This window comes from Aethina tumida, chromosome 3, assembly GCF_024364675.1.
Source record: "Aethina tumida isolate Nest 87 chromosome 3, icAetTumi1.1, whole genome shotgun sequence".
In the NCBI taxonomy this organism is placed as follows: domain Eukaryota; kingdom Metazoa; phylum Arthropoda; class Insecta; order Coleoptera; family Nitidulidae; genus Aethina; species Aethina tumida.
Genome location: NC_065437.1, coordinates 7,248,648 through 7,273,450, shown reverse-complemented (window position 1 = coordinate 7,273,450; position 24,803 = coordinate 7,248,648). Strand labels below are relative to the sequence as shown.

Sequence of the window (24,803 nt, the reverse complement as noted above, 5' to 3'; positions counted from 1 at the left end):
ATAACTATTATTGAAATAAAAATATTATTATTATTATTATTATTATTATTATTATTATTATTGATAATAATAATAATAATTATTATTATTATTATTATTACAATTATAATAAAACAACAATTTTCGATTAGCACATATTTAAAAAAATAGATTAGACATCAATTTTGTGTCTGTGTGTATAAATGATTATCTAAAAATAAACTACAATAATCTTATTGAACTTTGTTAGTGTGTACTGAGATGTTTTTTACTCCATTCTTATTAGAACCATTAGAACTAATACTTTATTATTCTCCAAAGTGTTTATTTTTCTAATTTGATCTGGACATAAATATAAAAACTTTAATTTTGTGAGAAAGTTTTATTCAGTAAATGAGTATGTATATTAACCCCCATATATGACCTGTCTATATTTCTCCAAACTTCTTAAATTGCCGTAAATAGTTAGCTTAAATTTATATAATTTTTATTTTGAATTTGCTTATTAAATTGAACTCACATAGTCCTTACTCTTCAATTTGACTTTCATACGAGTTAACTTTAAAATTGAATTCTTTCTGGCATTCTATTCATTATTTTACCGATTTTCTTTCAAATTTTCAAAACTGTGTGTTATTTCGTTTATTTCACTTGCCTTGTTTCTCTAAATTTTTTATTAATACATGAAATGACTGATTTTTATTGTAATCTTTTACCAATGTCTACTTGTTTCTGTAGGTCTTCGGAAGGCTGAATTATAATGTTCCTTACCGTACATAGTAAAGTTTGACTATATATAATTAATTAATAATATAATTAAAGAATAATAAAAATAAAGAAAAATGCTACTACAGAATATTTTAAAACATTTACCAGATTGCACAAGTCAAGATGGCAGTAAGTATAATTTGTTTTGTATGTTGTTTTAAGTTTCGAAACATACATTTGTGAAACACAATTTATTTATAATTTTTTCAACAAATAAATTTATATACTTATTTTAATTTCAATTTAATATAATTTTCACAATATTTAGTTTCTTGTTTTTCATGTTTTATGATTATGTTACAATTTTAGTATTAAAATTAAAAATTTACAATGCGTTTGACATCTACATATGACTAGAAATACAATCTTTATCTTTTTTATAAAAGATATCTGTAATAATTTTCATTATTTCCAGGCGGTATAAATCGTGTGTACCATCGAAAAATGTCATAATCGGGGTATCTTATATTACTGCAATTTTAACACATAAACTATAACCGTTTCAGAACAATTAATAAATTAATTTAAAACAACTAATAGTTTGACAAAATTTTTGTTAGTGGCAATTCTTGCTGGACTGTATTAGAAATGACCACCATTGAGTTTTGAAGTATGGGGTACTTTTGTTATCTCTTTCAATATTTTCGTGAATAGTTTTCAAGATATGCTTGTCAGTTATGAGTAAAAATTACTGGAATCTTATTTGAACTTATTTGAAAGCAATGACTCTAATTCTTGAATTCTTGGCATTAGAAAATAAGCTAGAGTGAGTCTTTTACTAAGGTATAGTTTTTAAAACAAGCCTTTCTTACATGTGCTTCAAAGTATTCTGTATTACTTCTTGACCAAAGTAGAAGAGGCCATTACCTGTCCAGATTCTCGAGTATTCTTATCAACTCCAATTTTCTGACTTATAGAGGTCAGATAAAAAATGATTTGATAGTCATACTGAGAATTAGCAGTTTAAGAATATAAGTAATTGTGATAATATATCACCAGCATAGTATCGGCGAGAGATGTTAAACTCTATTAAGTGCCACTCGAACTTAGAACAGGACTAACTTATAGATATGGTTAGCAAAATTTATGTTTTTTATTTAAGAATAAAAACAGAGTATAGAATTTTTATTATTTAATTGAAGAAATACGTAACTTAGACATGTAATTAAGTTTCATTCATAATTTTTGACTTCAATCAGAAATTGCATTGATTTTGGTACGTAACTCTTATGGTAGTAACAACTGGATGATTATGAAATCTAGTGACATCATGGAGATTGCAGACTCCATTTGACCCATTTTTAATACGAATAATTGATAATAAATAGTGATAACAACAAAAACAATGATGAATCAAAACAGTTTAAAAATAAAATATTACCTATTGAAAATTAGTTAAGTAGTGGCACTAACACTATATATTTAACAAAAAGGGGGCAACAACAATATATGAGTTCTATGAGATTAATAAGATTCATCGAATGCTTAATTGTGTAGTTTATTTATTAGTATTGAATGAAGCATTGTATCAAAGCTACAAGAAAAGTAATTGTCGGTTGTTAATTTTTAATATACCTACCATAAATACATGTATTATAGTCGCTGATAATTTTTCACTCATTAAACAGTACCGAGAGTCACAGAATTATATTTCATTAAGTTTCAATGAAGTGTTTTTGATTGTTTTCATAAAGTTGAAAGGGAAAGAAAGGTCCTTATCGACCTTTAACAATTTTTACTATTATTATTATATTAGTAGTATTATACAGTATGGCATAAATTTTGGAAAAATAAATAAAAAGATAGAACTTTATTAATATCTATTTTATTTTATTTGCAAAAATTACGTAAATAATTATTTTTCTTTAATATTATCTGCCTTGTCAATAACTTTATTATTATTTTTATTTATGCAGAGAAAAAGTCACTATAATATATATATATATATATATATATATATATATTATATATATATATATATATATATATATATATATATATATATATAATATATAATATATGATAATTTAACTCGGATTTAAATATATTTGCATTTTCTATAGATAAAGTCTAACATACAAGCGTCTCAATCTGTACTTGTCACCTCCCGCAAGTTGAGAGATATAAGATATGCATTTAGATAACTTAGATATCTGTATTATTATATAAGTAATGATCAAATATATTAAAATAACTGAAACTGTCCAGCTATGGAAATAGTGTTACTTCGTTCAGACTTTTTGGATATATAGAATTGCGTGGAACTTAGACAATACTAATTTGGAGCTCTCTCTTTCATTAAAAACCTAATAATCTGATGTGAAATTTATCTTGTAGGTAAATCTCTAAAGTTACAAGGATGTTCACAATTTTAATAATAGTTGTATTATTTACTTATATTGTATGATTAAAAGTGAAATATATACAACTGTGTACCATAATATTCAATTGTATATATAGTAAAAAATTATTTAGGAACTAAATAAAGTTCAAATATTCTACATCGCTATTTTATTTAAAATTAAATGATACAGAATTACAATCTTGGGTAGCTAGCCATAGTAGCAATACCGCACAAGTTAGATCCACGCTTGAATCTGACATAGCCAGATTCTCCCCATCTGGTTCCCCAGGAGTTTTTGACGATAATGTAGTTAGATCCATAACCGACAGCCAAGACACCGTGATTCAAAGAATATGGAGAGCAACTGCTGTCAGTGAAGATTCCAGAGCTGTAGAATTGGAGGTTGCTGGTGGCATCAATAGCGACAGATATTGGACCAATCGTACCGAGGGCATTAATAAGTTGATTTTCATTACCCTGGGAGATTTCGGTGTATCCTTTGATCTTAAGGACAGATTTGCTGGAGACAAATTTGCAACTTCCATCGCGACCAGTGTATGGGTAGCTGGATTCGCTTTCGATTCCGTGGTCCCTAACGTATTGAAAAGCTGATACCATCAAACCGCCGTTGCATCCGTAGTTTCCGTAGGATGATGAACAGTCAACCAAGTTTTGCTCAGAGAGAGACACAAGTTTTCCATTGAGGATTTTGTTTTGACCCTCCAATGAACCAGTCTAAAAATTTAAAATAGAGGTGTTATAGGTTATAGATTTAAACAAGATTTTATTATTGAATGTGTTAATTTTTATGTTTGTTAATATACTTACAGCAGAGAATGACCAGCAAGATCCGCAGCTGCCTTGGTCTTTCACTGGAGTAACGGCGCCAGATGACCTCCAATCAATGGAGGAAGGTGCGGCCTTGGTGGCGTTAAAGATTTCGGTAGCTTTAGGTTTATTAGCTGGGCCGCTAAGTTTCAAGAAAGCCAAAAATTCTTTTTCAGTTAAGTCAGCAAATTGATTAATTGCCATTTTGTAAGTAACCAATCCTTGTTCATACTTGGCGTTGTGTTCTTCAATCTTTTGAACATTGTTCAAAAAAATTTGTTGACGAAGACGCTCTTCAATGAGAGATTTGTATTGCTTTCCAGCTTTGAAACTATTCCAGGCCTGCTCGTTGGCGCAAGCAAATGCTGCCAAACAAGCTATTACGATGAGTACTTTCATTTTTCTGAAACTGAATATTAATTAAAAATCATGTGTATCATATAATATAAAATATTATATAAAAAATAAGAGATTTATAGTTACTTTACTTACCAGTAGAACACAGAGTCAGAACTAATTTAGTCTATGCAGAACTTCCTATATATACTGAAATTTTCATTGATCTACTTGAGATTATATATCGATATATCTACAGATATGTCTACTAGACGTTATCGAGAGCAATTTAATATGCACATTTTAGACATTTTGAATGCACAAATATAATTTGTGAAATAATTTAATTTGGTAATCTTACTTTTGAGCCTTTGGGTTTAAGATGTTATTTTTCACAATTTTAATATTTAATGTAATTTGGATTAAGTGTCGTTTTTTATACTATTTATAACAATAATTTACATTTTATAATATTTAAATAATTTTTATGAATATTTAATTTAAACTCATTTCAGTTTGTCTATTTCGAGTATTTCCAAACCAAATAAAAAATATTTACATATGAACTCTTTATTTTTAATTTAAAGTTTTTTCATGGTAAAAACTTTATTGAGATATCTTATATATTTTTCTAAAATATCAGTGGTTTATTAGGAAGAGAGTTATTTATTCCCTTTTATGCGGGTTCGGGTCTCTTCTTGTTGACACTGTTAAATTAAAAATAATCCAGGTTTATATTGTTTGGGCAAATGTACACAAGCTAGTTGAAACTTCACAACCTATGTAGATAAAGGTATGTTAATCTACTAGTTAAGTTTATTTTATAAAAATGAAATATATTTTTCTGAATAATTCGGATCAAAAACTCCACAAAAGTGTACTTGTACTAGTAAATGTGATGAGTTGTGAATTTTAAAAGTGAATTTAAGTTAATTGATAAGATTTTAAAATGTATTAAATTATTATAGATATTTTTTGACACATATCTGCAGATATATCTATGCATATAATCTTATGTCAACGAATTTTTTGGTATAAATTGGGAGATCTACTTGGAGAAATTTAGTTCTGATTTCGCCTTTGGTAAGTAAGTTATTTTATGTATATCCTATTTCTTATATTATACACATAATTTTTTATTCAAATTTAGTTTCAGAAAAATGAAAGTACTAATCGTAGTAGCTTGCTTGGCAGCACTCGCTTGCGCCAACGAGCAAGCATGGAATAGTTTCAAAGCAGGAAAGCAATACAAATCTCTCATTGAAGAGCGTCTTCGTCAACAAATTTTTTTGAACAATGTTCAAAAGATTGAAGAACACAACGCCAAGTATGAACAAGGATTGGTTACTTACAAAATGGCAATTAATCAATTTGCTGACTTAACTGAAAAAGAATTTTTGGCTTTCTTGAAACTTAGCGGTCCAGCTAAAAAACCTAAAGCCACCGAAGTCTTTAACGCCACCAAGGCAGCACCATCCTCCATTGATTGGAGGTCATCTGGCGCCGTTACTCCAGTAAAAGACCAAGGCAGCTGCGGATCTTGCTGGTCATTCTCTGCTGTAAGTATATTAACAAACATAAAAATTAACACATTAAATAATAAATTCTTGTTTAAATCTATAACCTATAACACCTCTATTTTAAATTTTTAGACTGGTTCATTGGAAGGTCAAAACAAAATCCTCAATGGAAAACTTGTGTCTCTCTCTGAGCAAAACTTGGTTGACTGTTCATCATCCTACGGAAACTACGGATGCAACGGCGGTTTGATGGTATCAGCTTTTCAATACGTTAGGGACCACGGAATCGAAAGCGAATCCAGCTACCCATACACTGGTCGCGATGGAAGTTGCAAATTTGTCTCCAGCAAATCTGTCCTTAAGATCAAAGGATACACTGAAATCTCCCAGGGTAATGAAAATCAACTTATTAATGCCCTCGGTACGATTGGTCCAATATCTGTCGCCATTGATGCCACCAGCAACCTCCAATTCTACAGCTCTGGAATCTTCACTGATAGCAGTTGCTCTCCATATTCTTTGAATCACGGTGTCTTGGCTGTCGGTTATGGATCTAACTACATTATCGTTAAAAACTCCTGGGGAACCAGTTGGGGAGAATCTGGCTATGTCAGATTCAAGCGTGGATCTAACTTGTGCGGTATTGCTACTATGGCTAGCTATCCAAGATTGTAATTTCATTTCATTTAATTTTAAATAAAATAGCAATATAAAATATTTGGCCTTTATTTTTAAGTCAATGTTTTTGAAATTTCGTAATTTATATATTAGACAATTTACATATGATATTACTATTTTTCTGAAAGACGAAGTTCCAAATTATTATGTTGTGAGTAAATTAAATTGTATTTTATTTATATGAATAATGAAATATTATAAACTTACATGGAATTAAAAATGACTAATATTGAAATATTGCTATATAGTAATGTTGAACTGGAAATATATATATAATACGTTTTACGTAGATTTCAAAAATGCATTAATATTTGTAGGGTTGTATTTTTTTCTATTATATTCCACATGTGATCATATTATTTTCAGCAAATGTTAACGTCTTATTTAGCTTATAAGTTTTTCTTACTTGTGACTGTTTTGAACTTACTTACATACCTGTATAACTCCAGATTGGCTCAATGAATGTTGATAATGGATGAAAAGGAATAATTTTTCATAATTATAAATGAATGAATTTTTTTAAATCAGTCACCGAGACTAATATATATTATATATATATATATATATATATATATATATATATATATATATATATATATATATTTCATTTAGCGGGCATATTAGCAATTGGAAAATTAATTTTTTAATATAGTTTGACTAATTAATAATAATCTAATTCAATGAAACTAATTTTATATTATTCATAATTGCAGATATTGTGATTTATTTAACTACAATGCGTTTTCATTTTGATATTTCTCTATCAAATATATTCGGCACATACTTACATTACATTTAATATCTATCTAATTTATAAATTTAATAATTATATGGATTCAATTGCGAGTCTGATTAGTTCAAATTATGATAAATTTACTAACTATAACTTTTAAACTTAATGAAGATGCATGTCTTACTCCAATAGTAAACTGGTGTGTTTTCAGGTTAATTCTTGTTAATTATTAGAGATTTGAAAAAAAAGTGTCAATAATTGAGTAAGCTCCCGTTTTTAAAATATCTACAAAAAGTTATTCCTACATTGTTGGAATTTGCCAAAGTAAACTATTTTAGTCATTATACAACTTCATAACTATACTAGTTTGGTAACTGTATGTATTCTAATTTCTAAATATTTAAAAAAATCGAATAAAATTTAATGCTTTGACTGTATACAGGGCAGATTTACGAACATTTTAAGCCACATTTATTATCGTAATTGAAATAAAATCAATTATAACAATTTCGATTTCTTTTTCCAGCGATTTTTATTTTCAATTTAAAATATTATAATAAAATAATATAAATATGTATATCTCTAAAATCTTATATCAGTGATAATTAAATTATAATCAAAATGTTCAATTTTATTTTTAACTTTAAAAGGTAGTGTAGGATGTAAATATTATATGCTACCTCTTTTAAAATACCATTAAAATGAAAATGTAAAAAAAATAAAGAGAAATGACGTGAATAAAAAATTTATTTATTTAGTTTCAGTTATAACGTAAAATAAGAAAATTTTTCAAATGATTAATTTATATCTTTCCTTTTCCAATTGACAAAATCTCTGATACAATCATTTAAATAGTCATATTTATAAATCCGCTCTAAAAATAAAATTAAAAATCTTCATTTGTATGTATATTGTGTTTCATAACTTATCCGAATTTTTTTAACCAGATGAGACCGTCTTATCCAATTTTGTCACACTAGTTCCAACGTCTCTTCTTGTTGCTGTACCCAAAGACGCAGATCGTAAGCAGTCGTTGGTATCCTTTCACTAAATTCACAGATATTGTGTAGTTCCGTACGGTATACTTCGTTTTTTCTTAAATATTCCATCAAAAAGAAATCTAAGGGATTGAGGTCTGGAGACTGCGGAGACCAAAGCACTGGTCCACCCTGTCCGATCCAACGTATCACTTGTACTTGATTAAAAACAACATTTTTTATCTCGTTTTCTGCTGGACTTTTTTTTAAGAAATCGACTAATTATTTAGAAGTTAAAAAAATTCGGATAAGTTATGAAACACCCTGTATAGATAAAAACTAGGTGGTAACAAACTATGCATTATAAATGAATGTCAAATATTCTATATTGTTATTTTATTTATAATGCTTAATATAATTAAGTGAAATTACAATTTTGGGTAGCTAGCCATAGAAACAATACCGTACAAATTAGATCTACGATGGAATCTGACATAGCCAGATTTCCCCCAGCTGGTTCCCCATGAATTTTTAACAATAATGTAGTTTGATCCATAACCAAGAGCAAGAACACCGTGATTCAAAGAATATTTGGAATGGGTGCTATCAGTAAAGATTCCAGAGCTGTAGAATTGAAGGTTGCTGGTGGCATCAATGGCGACAGAGATTGGACCAATCGAACCGAGAGCATTAATAAGTTGAGTTTCATTATCTTCAATGTATCCACTAATATCGAGAACTGACTTGCTGGAGACAAATTTGCAACTTCCCTGGCGACCAGTGTATGGGTAGTTAGCTTCGGTTTCGATTCCATGGTCCCCGACGTATTCAAAAGCAGATTCCATCAAACCACCATTAAATCCATTGTTTCCGTAGAATGATGAACAGTCAATCAAGTTTTGTTCAGAAAGAGAAGTTTTCCATTAAGGATTTGGTTTTGTCTTTCCAAGGAACCAGTCTAAAAATTTAAAATAAAGGTGTTTAACACATTTTTAAAGAAGAATTTATTATTTATTGTGTTAATTTGTATGTTAGTTAATGTACTTACAGCAGAGGATGATCAGCAAGATCCGCAATTGCCTTGGTCTTTTACGGGTGTAATGGCTCCAGTTGATTTCCAATCAGTGGAGGGTGGGGTAGTTTTGATGGCATTGAAGACTTCAGTGGATTTGGATTTCTTAGCTGGTTCGCTATGTTTCAAGAAAGCCAAATATGATTAATTGCCATTTTGTAAGTAACCAATGCTTGTTTATATTTGGCGTTGTGTTCTTCAATCTTTTCAAGATTGTTCAAAAAAATTTTATTTAATTTATTGACGAAGGTGCTCCTCAATGAGAGATTTGTGTTGCTTTCCAGCTTTGAAACTATTCCAAGCCTGCTCGTTGGCGCAAGCGAATGCTGCCAAGCAAGCTACTACGATGAGTACATTCATTTTTCTGAAACTAAATATTAATTAAAAATCATGTGTATCATAATATAAAAATAAGAAATTTATAGTTACTTTACTTACCAGTAGAACACAGAATCAGAACTAAATTACTCAATGTAGAATTTCCTATATATACTGAAATTTTCATTGACCTACTTGAGTTAATATGTAGATATATCTACAGATATGTCTACCAGACGTTGTCAAGAGCAATTTAATATGCAAATTTTAAATAGTTTTCAATGCGCAAATGTAATTTGTGAAATAATTTAATTTGGTAATTTTTATTTTGGGCTTTTGGGCTTAAAAGATTATTTTTCACAAGTTTAATATTTAAAAATATCTTCATAGTTTGGATTAAGTATCGTTTTTTAACTATTTATAACATTTATTTATATTTTATAATATTCGAATGATTTTTATGAATATTTATTTTTAATTCATTGGCTTCGACGGTTTATTAGGAAGCAGGTTATTTATTCCCTCTTATGCGAGTTTAGGTCTCATCTTGTTGACATAGTTGAATTAAAAATAATCCAGGTTCACATTGTGCAAAATGTACACAAGGTAATTGAAACTTTACACCCTGCGTAGATTAAGTTATGCTAATATGCTAGTTAAGTTTATTTTTTAAAAATGAAAAATGAAATATATCTTTCTGAACAACTCAGAGTACTTATATAACATTTTTATTAGTAAATGGGATGACTCGTGAATTTTAAAATTGAATTTAAGTTAATTGATAAGATTTTAAAATGTATTAAATTATTATAGATATTTTATGTCACATATCTGCAGATAGATCTATGCATATAATCTTATGTCAACGACATTTTCGGTATAAATTGGCAGTTCCACCTAGAGAAAATTAGTTCTGACTTCTCCTTTGGTAAGTAAACTATTTTATGTATATCCCATTTACACATAATTTTTTATTTAAATTTAGTTTCAGAAAAATGAAAGTACTAATCGTAGTAGCTTGCTTGGCAGCACTCGCTTGCGCCAACGAGCAGGCATGGAATAGTTTCAAAGCTGGAAAGCAATATAAATCTCTCATTGAAGAGCGTCTTCGTCAACAAATTTTTTTGAACAATGTTCAAAAGATTGAAGAACACAACGCCAAATATGAACAAGGATTGGTTACTTACAAAATGGCAATTAATCAATTTGCTGACTTAACTGAAAAAGAATTTTTGGCTTTCTTGAAACTTAGCGGCCCAGCTAATAAACCTAAAGCCACCGAAGTCTTTAACGCCACCAAGGCCGCACCATCCTCCATTGATTGGAGGTCATCTGGCGCCGTTACTCCAGTAAAAGACCAAGGCAGCTGCGGATCTTGCTGGTCATTCTCTGCTGTAAGTATATTAAACTTTAAATAATAAATTCTTGTTTAAATCTATAACCTAAAACACTTCTATTTTAAATTTTTAGACTGGATCTTTGGAGGGTCAAAACAAAATCCTCAATGGAAAACTTGTGTCTCTCTCTGAGCAAAACTTGGTTGACTGTTCATCATCCTACGGAAACAACGGATGCAACGGCGGTTTGATGGTATCAGCTTTTGAATACGTTAGGGACCACGGAATCGAAAGCGAATCTAGCTACCCATACACTGGTCGCGAGGGAAGTTGCAAATTTGTCTCCAGCAAATCCGTTCTTAAGATCAAAGGATACACTGAAATCTCCCAGGGTAACGAAAATCAACTTATTAATGCCCTCGGCACGATTGGTCCAATCTCTGTCGCCATTGATGCCACCAGCAACCTCCAATTCTACAGCTCTGGAATCTTCACTGACAGCAGTTGTTCCCCATATTCTTTGAATCACGGTGTCTTGGCTGTCGGTTATGGATCTAACTACATTATCGTTAAAAACTCCTGGGGAACCAGCTGGGGAGAATCTGGCTATGTCAGATTCCTTCGTGGATCTAACTTGTGCGGAATTGCTACCATGGCTAGCTACCCAAGATTGTAATTTCATTTCATTTAATTTTAAACAAAATAGCAATATAGAATATTTGGCCTTTATTTTTAAGCCATTGCTCTTGCAATTTTGGTGTAATGTATGTATTAGACAAATTACAAATGAGATTATTCTTTTTCTATTGTTATTAAATTGCATTTTATTAAAAATACATAATGTAAAACCGCCATTATTAAATAAATAATGACATATAATTTTTCTCCAGTTTTATTTGTAGAGCCCTTAATTCAAATAATATACTGTGACATTCAAATCATTAATTATAAACTTGGATTAATATTTGTAGGATTCTATTTTTTCTATTATGTTCCACATGTTACGCTTTTTGACATATCATTTTCAGCAAAGTGTCCTATTTAGCTTCTTAAATCGAAATCTCTTCTTCTCATCTGTGATAGTTTTGAACTTACTTATATACCTGCATATTTCCAGATTGGCCCAATGAATGATAATGTATAAAAAGAAATTGAAAAACTATTTCTTTAATATAGTTTGACTAATCAATTATAATTTAATTCAATGAAAGTAATTTTATATTATTCATAATTTCAGATACATTACATTTAATATATATCTAATTTATAAATTGAATAATTTGTGAATTTAATTGCGAGTCTCAACTGTTCAAATTATGATAAATTTACTAATTATAACTTTTAAACTTAATGAAGATTATAACTTATGCATGTCTTACCCCAATAATAAACTGGAGTGTTTTCAAGTAGATTCTTGTTAATTATTACAGACTTAAATAAAAAGTGTTATTGATTTCTTAAGGTAAGCAAATTATATTCAATGTTAGAATATGCCATACCTATACATTTTTAAGTGAGAAATCGGAATTATACAACTTCATAATTATACTGTTTTCTAATTTGTAAATATATAAAAAAATCGAATAAAAATTATTTAATATCTTGATTGTATACAGGGCAGTATTACGAACATTTTGAGCTAATATTTTATAACGTAATTGTAACAAATTAGATATCTTTTTTCAGCGGTTTTTAGTTTCAATTTAAAATATTATAATAAAATAATGTCAAATATGTTCACTTCTAAAACCTCAATGGTATATAAACTATAATCAAAATGTTCGATTTCATTTTTAAATTGTGTAAGATGTAAACATTATATACTATCTCTTTTCCAAAACCATTAGCATGAAAATGTAAAAAAATAACGTGAAATGACGTGAATAAAAAAATTATTTATTTGGTTTCATGTATAACGCAAAATAAGAAAAATATTAAAATGAGTCTAATATATGTTTCAGTAATGGGTATTTGTCAAAATAATTTGATAAGGTTTTAGTTTGATAGTTTTTTAGTCTCTAATTATTGTTGACATTGCCATACAGAAATCGGAATAATATTGCCGAAAAATTGCATAGTGAGACAAAAAGAAACAAAAATATAAAGTATCTAGTTACCAAGAACTTTTCACTAAGAGACAAAGAGAAATAAAAATATAAAGTTTCCAGTTACTAAGAATATTTCACTAAAATGTCTCTTTTCACGATGTGAAAAAGAACTATTTATGCATGAACTAGTCAGCTCTCTAAAGTTTGTTTAAGCATAATATTTTAATAAAAGAACCAATTGTGATCAGTATCTCCGTAATTACCCAGTCATTAAAATTATCAGAAAATTTTAGAAAAATTTTATAAAATTCGCATTATATTTTGAGACCCCCTGTAAACTAATAAATATGTAATAAGCATTTAAATATTCATGTTTATAAATCCATTCTAAAAATAAAATTAAAAATCTGTATTTGTATATACAGGGGGTTTCATAACTTATTCTAAATATTTCAACCAGATATACACTTCTAAATAATAAGTAGATTTCTTAAACAAAATTCTAATAAAAGTCCAAGAGAAAAGCTGTTCAAAGTTTTCTTCATTGACTTACAGTCGCCAGCAGAATGGCATTACCACTTTCCAAACGAAATCCCTTCCGACCCGCTCTCGCTAAGCCCCGCCCAGAACCCCAAAAATAAATAACCATAAAACCCAGGTAGACGTAACAAAGGGTCAATGGTACCAGGTCAAAATATTTACTTCTATCGATTATATAATAAGTATTTCATATTTTTAAAAATATTTGTATAATCTTGAAAAAATTGCAAATTATTATCTCAGGTAGACATAAATTAAATAAAATAGCCCTATTTATAAAAACTAATAAAAATGTATAAAATTATTTCGCTTTATTGAGAATTCAAATAGTATTTATTATAAATATTTTAAAATATAGTCATACTTTTTAGTTGTAAGCAATTGGGATAATAAATTATTATGCGGTCATTGGTCACGATTTCACTCTATTCAGGGAATTGAATAAAACGACTCCTTCTAATTATATAGTGGCTACTTTTTTACGCTGAATAGTAGGAACATAACTCAGACTGACCGATTCCGAAAATGAATTAAGAGAATAGGAATATAACATGTATAAAGATCATCAGATACTTATAGTTAATATAATACTTCCAATTATATCGTTTCATATTTAAAATATATATAACTCAACAATTTTTAGAGAATCACTGTTAGACCATCTATTAATATCAAAAATAAATGCACAAAATATATTGTAAATCATACGATGTAAATTTATAAATAATAAATTTATAATAATATAATTATACATCTACTCCAAAAACTTTAAATTTACAGAAGTATTCTACAATTATTGCGTTAAGATGGTCACACAAAATGTTACTTACCTACTAAAATACAAATAAATGTAAACTTTGGGATAATTTATGCGAGCCCGCTTGTTCAGGTCGCAAACGAAACTCGACCTTAGGGTGGTAATGCCATTCTGCTGGCGACTGTACAAGCACTAGTTCCAACGTTCCATTGTGATCCGTTCACGCAATTCACCGATATTTTGAACGGTACACTTTGTTTTTTAAATATCTCCACAATAAGAAATCTAGGGTATTTAGGTCTGGAGACTACAGAGGCCAAGGCACTGGTCCACTTCGTTCGATCCAACGCATCCCTTAATTTTATCTCGTTACCTCTTGGTCTTTTTTTCATTATTATTTAGAAGTGCATATCTAGTTAAATTTCGGATGTTGTGGAACACTCTGTATAGGTAATAACTATGTGGGAACAAAAAATGCATTAAAAATAAATGTCAAATATTTTATATTGGTATTTTATTTAAAATAAAAATTGAGTGAAATTACAATTTGGGGTAGCTAGCCATAGAAGCAATACCGCACAAGTTAGATTCACGATGGAATCTGACATAGCCAGATTCTCCTCAGCTGGTTCCCCATGACATTTAACCAACAGCAAGAACACCGTGTTTCAAAGAATATTTGGAACAGGTGCTATCAGTGAAGATTCCAGAACTGTAGAATTGAAGATTACTGGTGGCATCAATGGCGACAGAGATTGGCCCAATCGAACTGAGGGCATTAATAAGTTGAGTTTCATTTCAACGTATCCACTGATCTCGAGAACTGACTTGCTGGAGACAAATTTGCAACTTCCCTGTCGACCAGTGTATGGGTAGTTAGCTTCGTTTTCGATACCGTGGTCCCTGACGTATTCAAAAGCGGATTCCATCAAACTACCATTGCATCCATTGTTTTCGTAGGATGATGAACAGTCAACCAAGTTTTGTTCAGAAGGAAGTTTTCCATATAGAATTTGGTTTTGTCTTTCCAAGGAACCTGCTTAAAAATTTAAAATAACGGTGTTTAACACATTATTGAACAAAAATTTATTATTTAATGTGTTAACTTGTATGTTAGTTAATGTACTTACCGCAGAGGATGACCAGCAAGATCCGCAGCTGCCTTGGTGACTTACAAGTGTAACGGCTCTAGTTAATTTCCAATCAGTGGAGGATGGGGCAGTTTTGGTAGCACTGTAGACTTCAGTGGCTTTGGTTTTCTTAACTGATTCGCTAAGTTTCAAGAAAGTCAAAAATTCCTTTTCAGTTAAGTCAGCAAATTGATTAATTGTCATTTTGTAAGTAACCAATCCTTGTTAATATTTGGCATTGTGTTCTTCAATCCTTTGAAGATTGTTCAAAAAAATTTATTGACGAAGGCATTCCTCAATGAGAGATTTGTATTGCTTTCTAGCTTTGAAAGTATTCCAGGCATGCTTGTTCGCGCAAGCAAATGCTGCCAAGCAAGCTACTACGATTAGTACTTTCATTTTTCTGAAACTAAATGTTAATTAAAAATTATGTGTATCATAATATAAAAATAAGAAATTTATAGTTTCTTTACTTACCAGTAGAACACAGAATCAGATCTACATTACTCTATGTGGAATTTCCTATATATACTGAAATTTTCATTGACCTACTTGAGATAATATGTAGATATATCTACAGATATGTCTACCAGACGATATCAAGAGCAATTTAACATTCAAATTTTAAACAGTTATCAATGTGGAAATATAATTTGTGAAATAATTTAATTTGGTAATTTTCATTTTGGGCTTTTGGGTTTAAGAGATTATTTTTCACAATTTTAATATTTAAAAATGTCTTTATAGTTTGGATTAAGTATCGGTTTTTAACTATTTATAATAAATATTTATATTTTATAATATTCGAATGAATTTTATGAATATTTATTTTTAACTCATTCCAATTTAGCTATTTATAAACCAAAAAGCAAATATTTACATCTAAAATCTTTATTTTTAATTAAATGTTTTTCTTTTCTAAAAACTCTATTTAGACCTTTTATATATATAGTACAATACTTTATAAAACATCGACGGTTTATTAGGAAGCGAGTTTAGGTTTCACCTTGTTCACATAGTTGAATTAAAACTAATTCAGGTTCACATTGTGCAAAATGTATACAACGTAATTGAAACTTCACACCCTGTGTAGATAAAGTTATTCTTATATACTAGTTAAGTTTATATTTTAAAAATGAAAAATGAAATATATATTTCTGTATAACTCAAGGTGGCTGTGTAACATTTTTATTAGTAAATGGGATGACTCGTGAATTTTAAAAGTGAATTTAAGTTAATTGATAAGATTTTAAAATGTATTAAATTATTGTAGATATTTTTTGTCAGATATCTGCAGATATATCTATGCATATAATCTTATGTCAACGACATTTTCGGTATAAATTGGAAGTTCTACCTAGAGAAATTTAGTTCTGACTTCTCCTTTGGTAAGTAAACTATTTTATGTATATCCTATTTCTTATATTATACATATAATTTTTTATTTAAATTTAGTTTCAGAAAAATGAAAGTACTAATCGTAGTAGCTTGCTTGGCAGCACTTGCCTGTGCCAACGAGCAGGCATGGAATAGTTTCAAAGCTGGAAAGCAATACAAATCTCTCATTGAAGAACGTCTTCGTCAACAAATTTTTTTGAACAATGTTCAAAAGATTGAAGAACACAACGCCAAATATGAACAAGGATTGGTTACTTACAAAATGGCAATTAATCAATTTGCTGACTTAACTGAAAAAGAATTTTTGGCTTTCTTGAAACTTAGCGGTCCAGCTAATAAACCTAAAGCCACCGAAGTCTTTAACGCCACCAAGGCCGCACCATCCTCCATTGATTGGAGGTCATCTGGCGCCGTTACTCCAGTAAAAGACCAAGGCAGCTGCGGATCTTGCTGGTCATTCTCTGCTGTAAGTATATTAAACTTTAAATAATAAATTTTTGTTTAAATCTATAACCTAAAACACTTCTATTTTAAATTTTTAGACTGGTTCTTTGGAAGGTCAAAACAAAATCCTCAATGGAAAACTAGTGTCTCTCTCTGAACAAAACTTGGTTGACTGTTCATCATCCTACGGAAACAACGGATGCAACGGCGGTTTGATGGTATCCGCTTTTGAATACGTTAGGGACCACGGAATCGAAAGCGAATCTAGCTACCCATACACTGGTCGCGAAGGAAGTTGCAAATTTGTCTCCAGCAAATCTGTCCTTAAGATCAAAGGATACACTGAAATCTCCCAGGGTAATGAAAATCAACTTATTAATGCCCTCGGTACGATTGGTCCAATCTCTGTCGCCATTGATGCCACCAGCAATCTCCAATTCTACAGCTCTGGAATCTTCACTGACAGCAGTTGTTCCCCATATTCTTTGAATCACGGTGTCTTGGCTGTCGGTTATGGATCTAACTACATTATCGTTAAAAACTCCTGGGGAACCAGCTGGGGAGAATCTGGTTATGTCAGATTCCATCGTGGATCTAACTTGTGCGGAATTGCTACCATGGCTAGCTACCCAAGATTGTAATTTCATTTCGTTTAATTTTAAATAAAATAACAATATAGAATATTTGACCTTTATTTTTAAGCCATTGCTCTTGCAATTTTGGTGTAATTTATGTATTAGACAAATTACAAATGAGACTATTCTTTATCTAAAATACGTAGTACCAAATTACTTACTTGTAAGTAAATTAAATAGCATTTTATTAAAGATATATATATGGTTACTAAATGAATAATGAAATATAATTTTTCTTCAGTTTTTTTTTCTAGAGCAATTAATTCAAATAATAAACTGAGATTCAAATGATTTATTATATAATATCATAGAATTAAAAGAGACTAATATTGAAATATTGCTATATAGTAAGGTTGAACCGGAAATAACTTTATAATACGTTTTACGTAGAATTCAAAAATGGATTAATATTTGTTCTATTTTTTTCTATTATGTTCCACATGCTACGTTTTTTGACATATCATTTTCAGCAAAGTGTCCTATTTAGCTTCTTAAATCGAAATCGATTGTTCTCATCTGTGATGGTTTTGAACTTACTTATATATCTGTACAGTTCCAGATTAGCCCAATGAATGATAATGTATGAAAAAAAATTGAAAAACTATTCCTCTAAAATAGGTTTGACTAATTAATAATAATTTAATTCAATGAAACTAATTTTATATTATTCATAATTCCAGATACATTACATTCAATATCCATCTAATTTATAAATTTAATAATTTGTGGATCCAATTGCGAGTCTCAGCTGTTCAAATTATGTAGTAGATTTTTGATAATTATTAGAGATTTAAATAAAAAGTGTTAATGATTTCTTAAAGTAAGCAAATTACATTCAATGTTGGTATGCCATACCTATACATTTTTAATTGAGAAGTCGGAAAAGTGAACTTTTTTAATCACTATACAACTTCATAATTTTCGTTTGGTAACTATCTGTATTCTAATTTCTAAATATCTTAAAAAATCGAATAAAAATTATTTAAAGTCTTTATTCTATCCAATATTTATTAACGTAATTGAAATAAAATCAAATATATCAATTTAGATTTCTTTTTTCAGCGGTTTTTATTTTCAATTTAAAATATTATAATAAAATTATGTCAAATATGTTCACTAAAACCTCAATGGTGTTTAAACTATAATCAGAATGTTCAATTTCATTTTTAACTAGTGTAAGATGTAAACATTATACACTATCTCAAAACCATTAGCATGAAAATGTAAAAAAAAATAACGAGAAATGACGTGAATAAAAAATTTATTTATTTGGTTTCAGTTATAACGCAAAATAAGAAAAATATTAAAATGAATATAATATATGTCTCAGTAATGGTGTATTCGTCAAAATAAAATAAGGTTTTAGTTTACTTTCTCCCATATACACTCTCTAGTTATTGTTGACATTGCTATTCAGAAATCGGAATAATATTGTCGAAAAATTGCATAGTGAGACAAAGAGAAATAAAAATATAAAGTTTCCAGTTACTAAGAATATTTCACTAAAATGTTTCTTTTCATGATGTGAAAAAGAACTATTGATGGATGGACAAATCAGCTGTGTCAAGTTTGGTTAAGCATAATATTTTAATAAAACAACCAATTGAGATCAGTATCTCCATAATTATCCAGCCATTAAAATTATCAGAAAATTTCAGTAAAAAATTTATAAAAGTCTTCATACTTGAACTCACTTTGAGACCGTCTGTAAACTAATAAATATGTGATAAGCATCATGTTTATAAATCCACTCTAAAAATAAAATTAAAAATCTTTATTTGTATATACAGAGTGTTTCATAACATCCCCAAATTTTTCAACTTGATATGCACTTCTAAATAATAAGTAGATTTCTTAAACAAAATTCTAATAAAAGTCCAAGAGAAAACGACATAAAACACATGTTTTAAGTGTGTAACATACCTTACTGTACAAAAGCAAAGTTTTCTTCACTGACTTATAAATAAGCTTGAGCTCGACTTATCCAATTTTGTTGCACTAGTTCCAACGTTCCGTTGTGATCCATTCACGCAATTCACCGATATTTTGTACGGTACACTTTGTTTTTTAAATATCCCCACAATCTAGGGTATTTAGGTCTGGAGAACGCAGAGGCCAAGGCACTGGTCCACCTCGTTCGATCCAACGCATCCCTTATTTTTATTTCGTTTTCTGTTGGACTTTTTTTTATGAAACAGACTTATTATTCAGAAGTGTTTTCGGGTGTTTCATCCCTGTATGGATAATAATTAGGTGAGAACAAACTATGCATTATAAATAAATGTCAAATATTCTATATTGTTATTTTATTTAAAATATAATTAAGTGAAATTACAATTTTGGGTAGCTAGCCATAGAAGCAATACCGCACAAGTTAGATCCACGATGGAATCTGACATAGCCAGATTCTCCCCAGCTGGTTCCCCATGAATTTTTAACAATAATGTAGTTTGATCCATAACCAACAGCAAGAACACCGTGATTCAAAGAATATTTGGAACAGGTGCTATCAGTAAATATTCCAGAGCTGTAGAATTGAAGGTTGTTGGTGGCATCAATGGCGACAGAGATTGGACCAATCGAACCGAGGGCATTAATAAGTTGAGTTTCATTATCTTCGGGGATTTCAACATATCCACTGATCTCGAGAACTGACTTGCTGGAGACAAATTTGCAACTTCCCTGGCGACCAGTGTAGGGGTAATTAGCTTCGCTTTCGATTCCGTGGTCTCTGACGTATTCAAAAGCGGATACCATCAAACCACCATTGCAGCCATTGTTTCCGTAGGATGATGAACAGTCAACCAAGTTTTGTTCAGAAAGAGATACAAGTTTTCCATTGATGATTTTGTTTTGTCCTTCCAAGGCACCAGTCTAAAAATTTAAAATAAAGGTGTTTAGTAAATTTTTAAACAAGAATTTATTATTTAATGTGTTAATTTGTATGTTTGTTAATGTACTTACAGCAGAGAATGACCAGCAAGATCCGCAGCTGCCTTGGTCTTTTACAGGTGTAACGGCTCCAGTTGATCTCCAATCAATGGAGGATGGGGCGGCTTTGGTGGCATTGTAAACTTCAGTGGCTTTGGTTTTCTTAGCTGGCCCGCTAAGTTTCAAGAAAGCCAAAAATTCCTTTTCAGTTAAGTCAGCAAATTGATTAATTGCCATTTTGTAAGTAACCAATCCTTGTTCATATTTGGCGTTGTGTTCTTCAATCTTTTGAACATTGTTCAAAAAAATTTGTTGACGAAGACGCTCTTCAATGAGAGATTTGTATTGCTTTCCAGCTTTGAAACTATTCCATGCCTGCTCGTTGGCGCAAGCGAGTGTTGCCAAGCAAGCTACTACGATGAGTACTTTCATTTTTCTGAAACTAAATATTAATTAAAAATCATGTGAATCATAATATAAAAATAAGAGATTTACAGTTACTTTACTTACCAGTAGGTCACAGAATTAGAACTAAATTACTCTATGTAGAATTTCCTATATATACTAAAATTTTCATTGACCTACTTGAGATAATATTATATACTCGTGGATAGATCTACACATATCTATCATATGATATCGAGAGTAATTTAATTAGCACATTGTATAAAATTTCGGTGCAAATTAAAACAAATTTTAATACAAATCTAAACTCAAGTATTATAAAATTGTGTGCCGGTGTTCTGTTCTGCTCTTGATATGAGTTTGTGTTAAAGGTTTTCAATACGAATTTTTCCAATGTTTAAAAATACCTTCTAAAATAAGTGAGATAAAGGTAATTTATTCTTTGGATTAAGTGCCGAGTTCATATACTTATTATAACAATTATTATATTTGAATGATTTTAACTATATCTAGTTGATTAATTTTATTGTGTATCAAATAAAGGAATAATTTGTATGATTCGTTTTCAGTGGTTTTTAATGATTGAAAGTTAGAAAATATGAAGAAAGGGTTTTTCGTGTTTTAAACAAGCAATACAACAAGAAGTCCTATAGTAAACTCAGTTTCAGCTGTCTTGCACCACTCTGAAAATAATGAATTAATAGTTAATAGTTAAATTTAATTCATGAGTCGCATCGGCTACATATCTGCAGTTATACCTAGATAATTGGGAGAATCATAAATGACTTTAATTGAAGAACAAGTGTATAGCCTTTATAAACTTGAGGCTGTTGATCAAAGATAATAAAGCACTGTGTATACATTATTCGTTGATGTAATTCCTCCATTCTTAAAAAAAACTTTGTGGTTAATTGTATTTTCCAAAAGTAAAAAATGGTAGAAGAAGCAGAAGCTGAATTATAAGACTGATACATAGATTTTTACCACGTAAGTTAGGTCAGCAAGAATTTTTGTCTCTTTTTTGTAAAAGTATTTTAATTAGAATTATTTTTATATTTATTTATATATTAATATGATTTATCTTAACAGTTGAGTAAATTAATTTATTTTGTAGGTTAAACAGGTTTCCGGGCTATAGATTTAACCAGAACATATTCGGTACATTTTAGGTATGGTAATCTTATTAGATGTATATTATTAAAAGTAGACATTTTAGATTCCTATTAAATATAACCCAAATCATTTGATCAATGAGAACTTATTAGAATAAACAATTTTTTTCTGTAATATTTATAATTATTTTACAGTATAATTTTCCTTGCTAAAGTAGTTGTATTTATTTGTATATATTTTGTTGTATATAGTTCTTAAGAAAAATGATGTATTTTGTTATAATGTACAATAAATAATTTATAATAAAAATGTCATAGCTTGTTTTATTTCTGGTAATACACAGAACATCTAGTAATTATATAAAAATTAATTTGAATTTAAAATTATTCTCGCTTAATTTGTCAAATATTAAATACAGGAAACTGTAAAGCTGACATCTATTGAATAATTTAAATACTACAAATCAATTTATTGTTCAGTGCCGTTTCTCATTTTTAGTAGGAGGTTGATACTTTTTGGGTGTTCTGTGGATACGACTAAGGAAATGGCATCCGGAAATTTAAAACGTAACAGTGAAAGAAATGAATCCTATGACGAAATGACCAAACGATTAGTACCGAACCTTTTCTGAATAAAACATGGTTTCATCAATCATTTACTTGCAATTTTTAGTTTTAATGGAAATAATTATAATTTGAAAAATTGTACAATGTTTATTGAAAAATGTGACTAGATTTTTACAGTGTGCAATAAACAAGATAGATTTATTTTGAATTTTAGAATAAGAAAGATATAAACAAAAAAGAAAGCTCCTATAGCAAACAATATTGCAAAATTTTGAAAAATCCCTTAAAGAATAAGAGATCTAACCAACACATAAACAGTTCTCCAGAATTTTTCAAGAGATCGAAAATTTGTGAGTACCAATTTGAATGTTTTCATATCATACCATAATATACGAGGATGTCGCACTAAATATTTGTTACATGAACAAATTAAATTAATCCCAACATCGTCTACTAGACTTATCGGTAGATATATCTATAAGATATTCTTATTATCTCAAGTACGTCATTCACAATTTGGGTATATAAAGGCAGTTTTATTTATAGTAATTCAGTTCTGATTCCTTCCTTGGTAAGTAAAGAATTTAATAAACAACAATAATAATAAATATACTTACTTATTTCTTGTCTTACATGTATACAATTATAAATTAATATTTAGTTTCAGAAATATGAAAGTACTGATCGTAGTAGCCTGTTTGGCAGCACTCGCCTGCGCCAACGAAGAGGCGTGGAACAATTTCAAAGCTGGAAAGCAATACAAATCTATAATCGAAGAGCGTCTCCGCTACCAAATTTTCTTGAACAATGTCCAAATGATTGAAGAACACAATGCCAAATATGAACAGGGATTGGTTACTTTCAAAAAAGCAGTAAATCAATTTGCTGACTATACTGCAGAAGAATTCAAGGCTTTCTTGAAACTTAGCGGTTCAGCTAAGAAAGTTAAGTCCACAGAAGTCTTCAAACCCACTAAATCCGCCCCATCCTCTATCGACTGGAGAGCAACTGGCGCCGTTACACCAGTAAAAGACCAAGGCAGCTGTGGATCTTGCTGGTCATTCTCTGCTGTAAGAACATTAACATCTAAATTAAAACTAAAAATTGAACATCTTTATTTTACATTTTTAGACTGGTGCTTTGGAAGGACAAAACCAAATCCAAAACGGAAAACTCGTTTCCCTCTCCGAACAAAACTTGGTTGACTGTTCCAGTTCCTATGGAAACTACGGATGTAACGGTGGTTTGATGGTAGCCGCTTTCGAATATGTCAGAGATCACGGAATCGAGAGTGAAGCTGCTTACCCATACACCGGTCGTGACGGCTCTTGCAAGTATGACTCCAGCAAGTCAGTCCTTACTGTTAGCGGATACACCGAAATCTCCGAAGGTGATGAAGACGATCTTGTTGAAGCCATTGGTACCGTTGGTCCGATTGCTGTAGCCATTGATGCCACCAACGAACTCCAATTCTACAGCTCTGGAATCTTTACTGATAATACCTGCTCCGAATATGCTTTGAACCACGGTGTTCTTGCTGTTGGTTACGGATCTGACAACATTATCGTCAAAAACTCTTGGGGAACCAGTTGGGGAGAATCTGGCTATGTCAGATTCAAGCGTGGATCTAACTTGTGCGGTATTGCTTCCATGGCTAGCTACCCAAGATTGTAATTTAAAATCATTTTAAATAAAACTGCAATATAGAAATAACTGACTTTTACTCATAATAAATTATTATCTCTTTTAGACTAGAATTATAAACCGGTACGGAAATAGTTGAATTTGACTACATATATATATAAAATATTCTTATTAAAAATTACTCTGAGGAAAACGTTTTCAAATATCAATTCTTCTTTCTAAATTGCTAATTAGATGCAATGCTTAATTCTTTATTACGGAAACTTTTTTAGAACCACTATAGCAACGATCGTTGGTCTAAA

General features: G+C 29.9%; 3 protein-coding genes across 3 annotated transcripts; 1 reads left to right on the top strand and 2 right to left on the bottom strand.

Moving 5' to 3' along the window:
* Positions 1–3,241: 3,241 nt before the first annotated feature.
* LOC109597071 (procathepsin L-like) lies at positions 3,242–4,318 on the bottom strand. Its single transcript, XM_049965776.1, has 2 exons — positions 3,920–4,318; positions 3,242–3,826 (listed from the first exon to the last, which is right to left on the bottom strand). The coding sequence occupies exons 1-2, from the start codon at positions 4,316–4,318 to the stop codon at positions 3,284–3,286; spliced, it is 942 nt and encodes a 313-aa protein (XP_049821733.1). The 3' UTR covers positions 3,242–3,283.
* Positions 4,319–5,415: 1,097 nt separating this feature from the next.
* Positions 5,416–24,570, top strand: LOC109597099 (uncharacterized). Its single transcript, XM_020012728.2, has 10 exons — positions 5,416–5,814; positions 5,908–6,446; positions 8,750–8,882; positions 10,534–10,605; positions 16,888–17,229; positions 17,306–17,844; positions 20,311–20,432; positions 20,809–20,906; positions 23,439–23,927; positions 23,989–24,570. The coding sequence occupies exons 1-10, from the start codon at positions 5,416–5,418 to the stop codon at positions 24,529–24,531; spliced, it is 3,276 nt and encodes a 1,091-aa protein (XP_019868287.2). The 3' UTR covers positions 24,532–24,570.
* Positions 20,134–21,206, bottom strand: LOC109597075 (procathepsin L-like). Its single transcript, XM_049965390.1, has 2 exons — positions 20,807–21,206; positions 20,134–20,716 (listed from the first exon to the last, which is right to left on the bottom strand). The coding sequence occupies exons 1-2, from the start codon at positions 21,203–21,205 to the stop codon at positions 20,174–20,176; spliced, it is 942 nt and encodes a 313-aa protein (XP_049821347.1). The 5' UTR covers position 21,206; the 3' UTR covers positions 20,134–20,173.
* Positions 24,571–24,803: the final 233 nt, after the last annotated feature.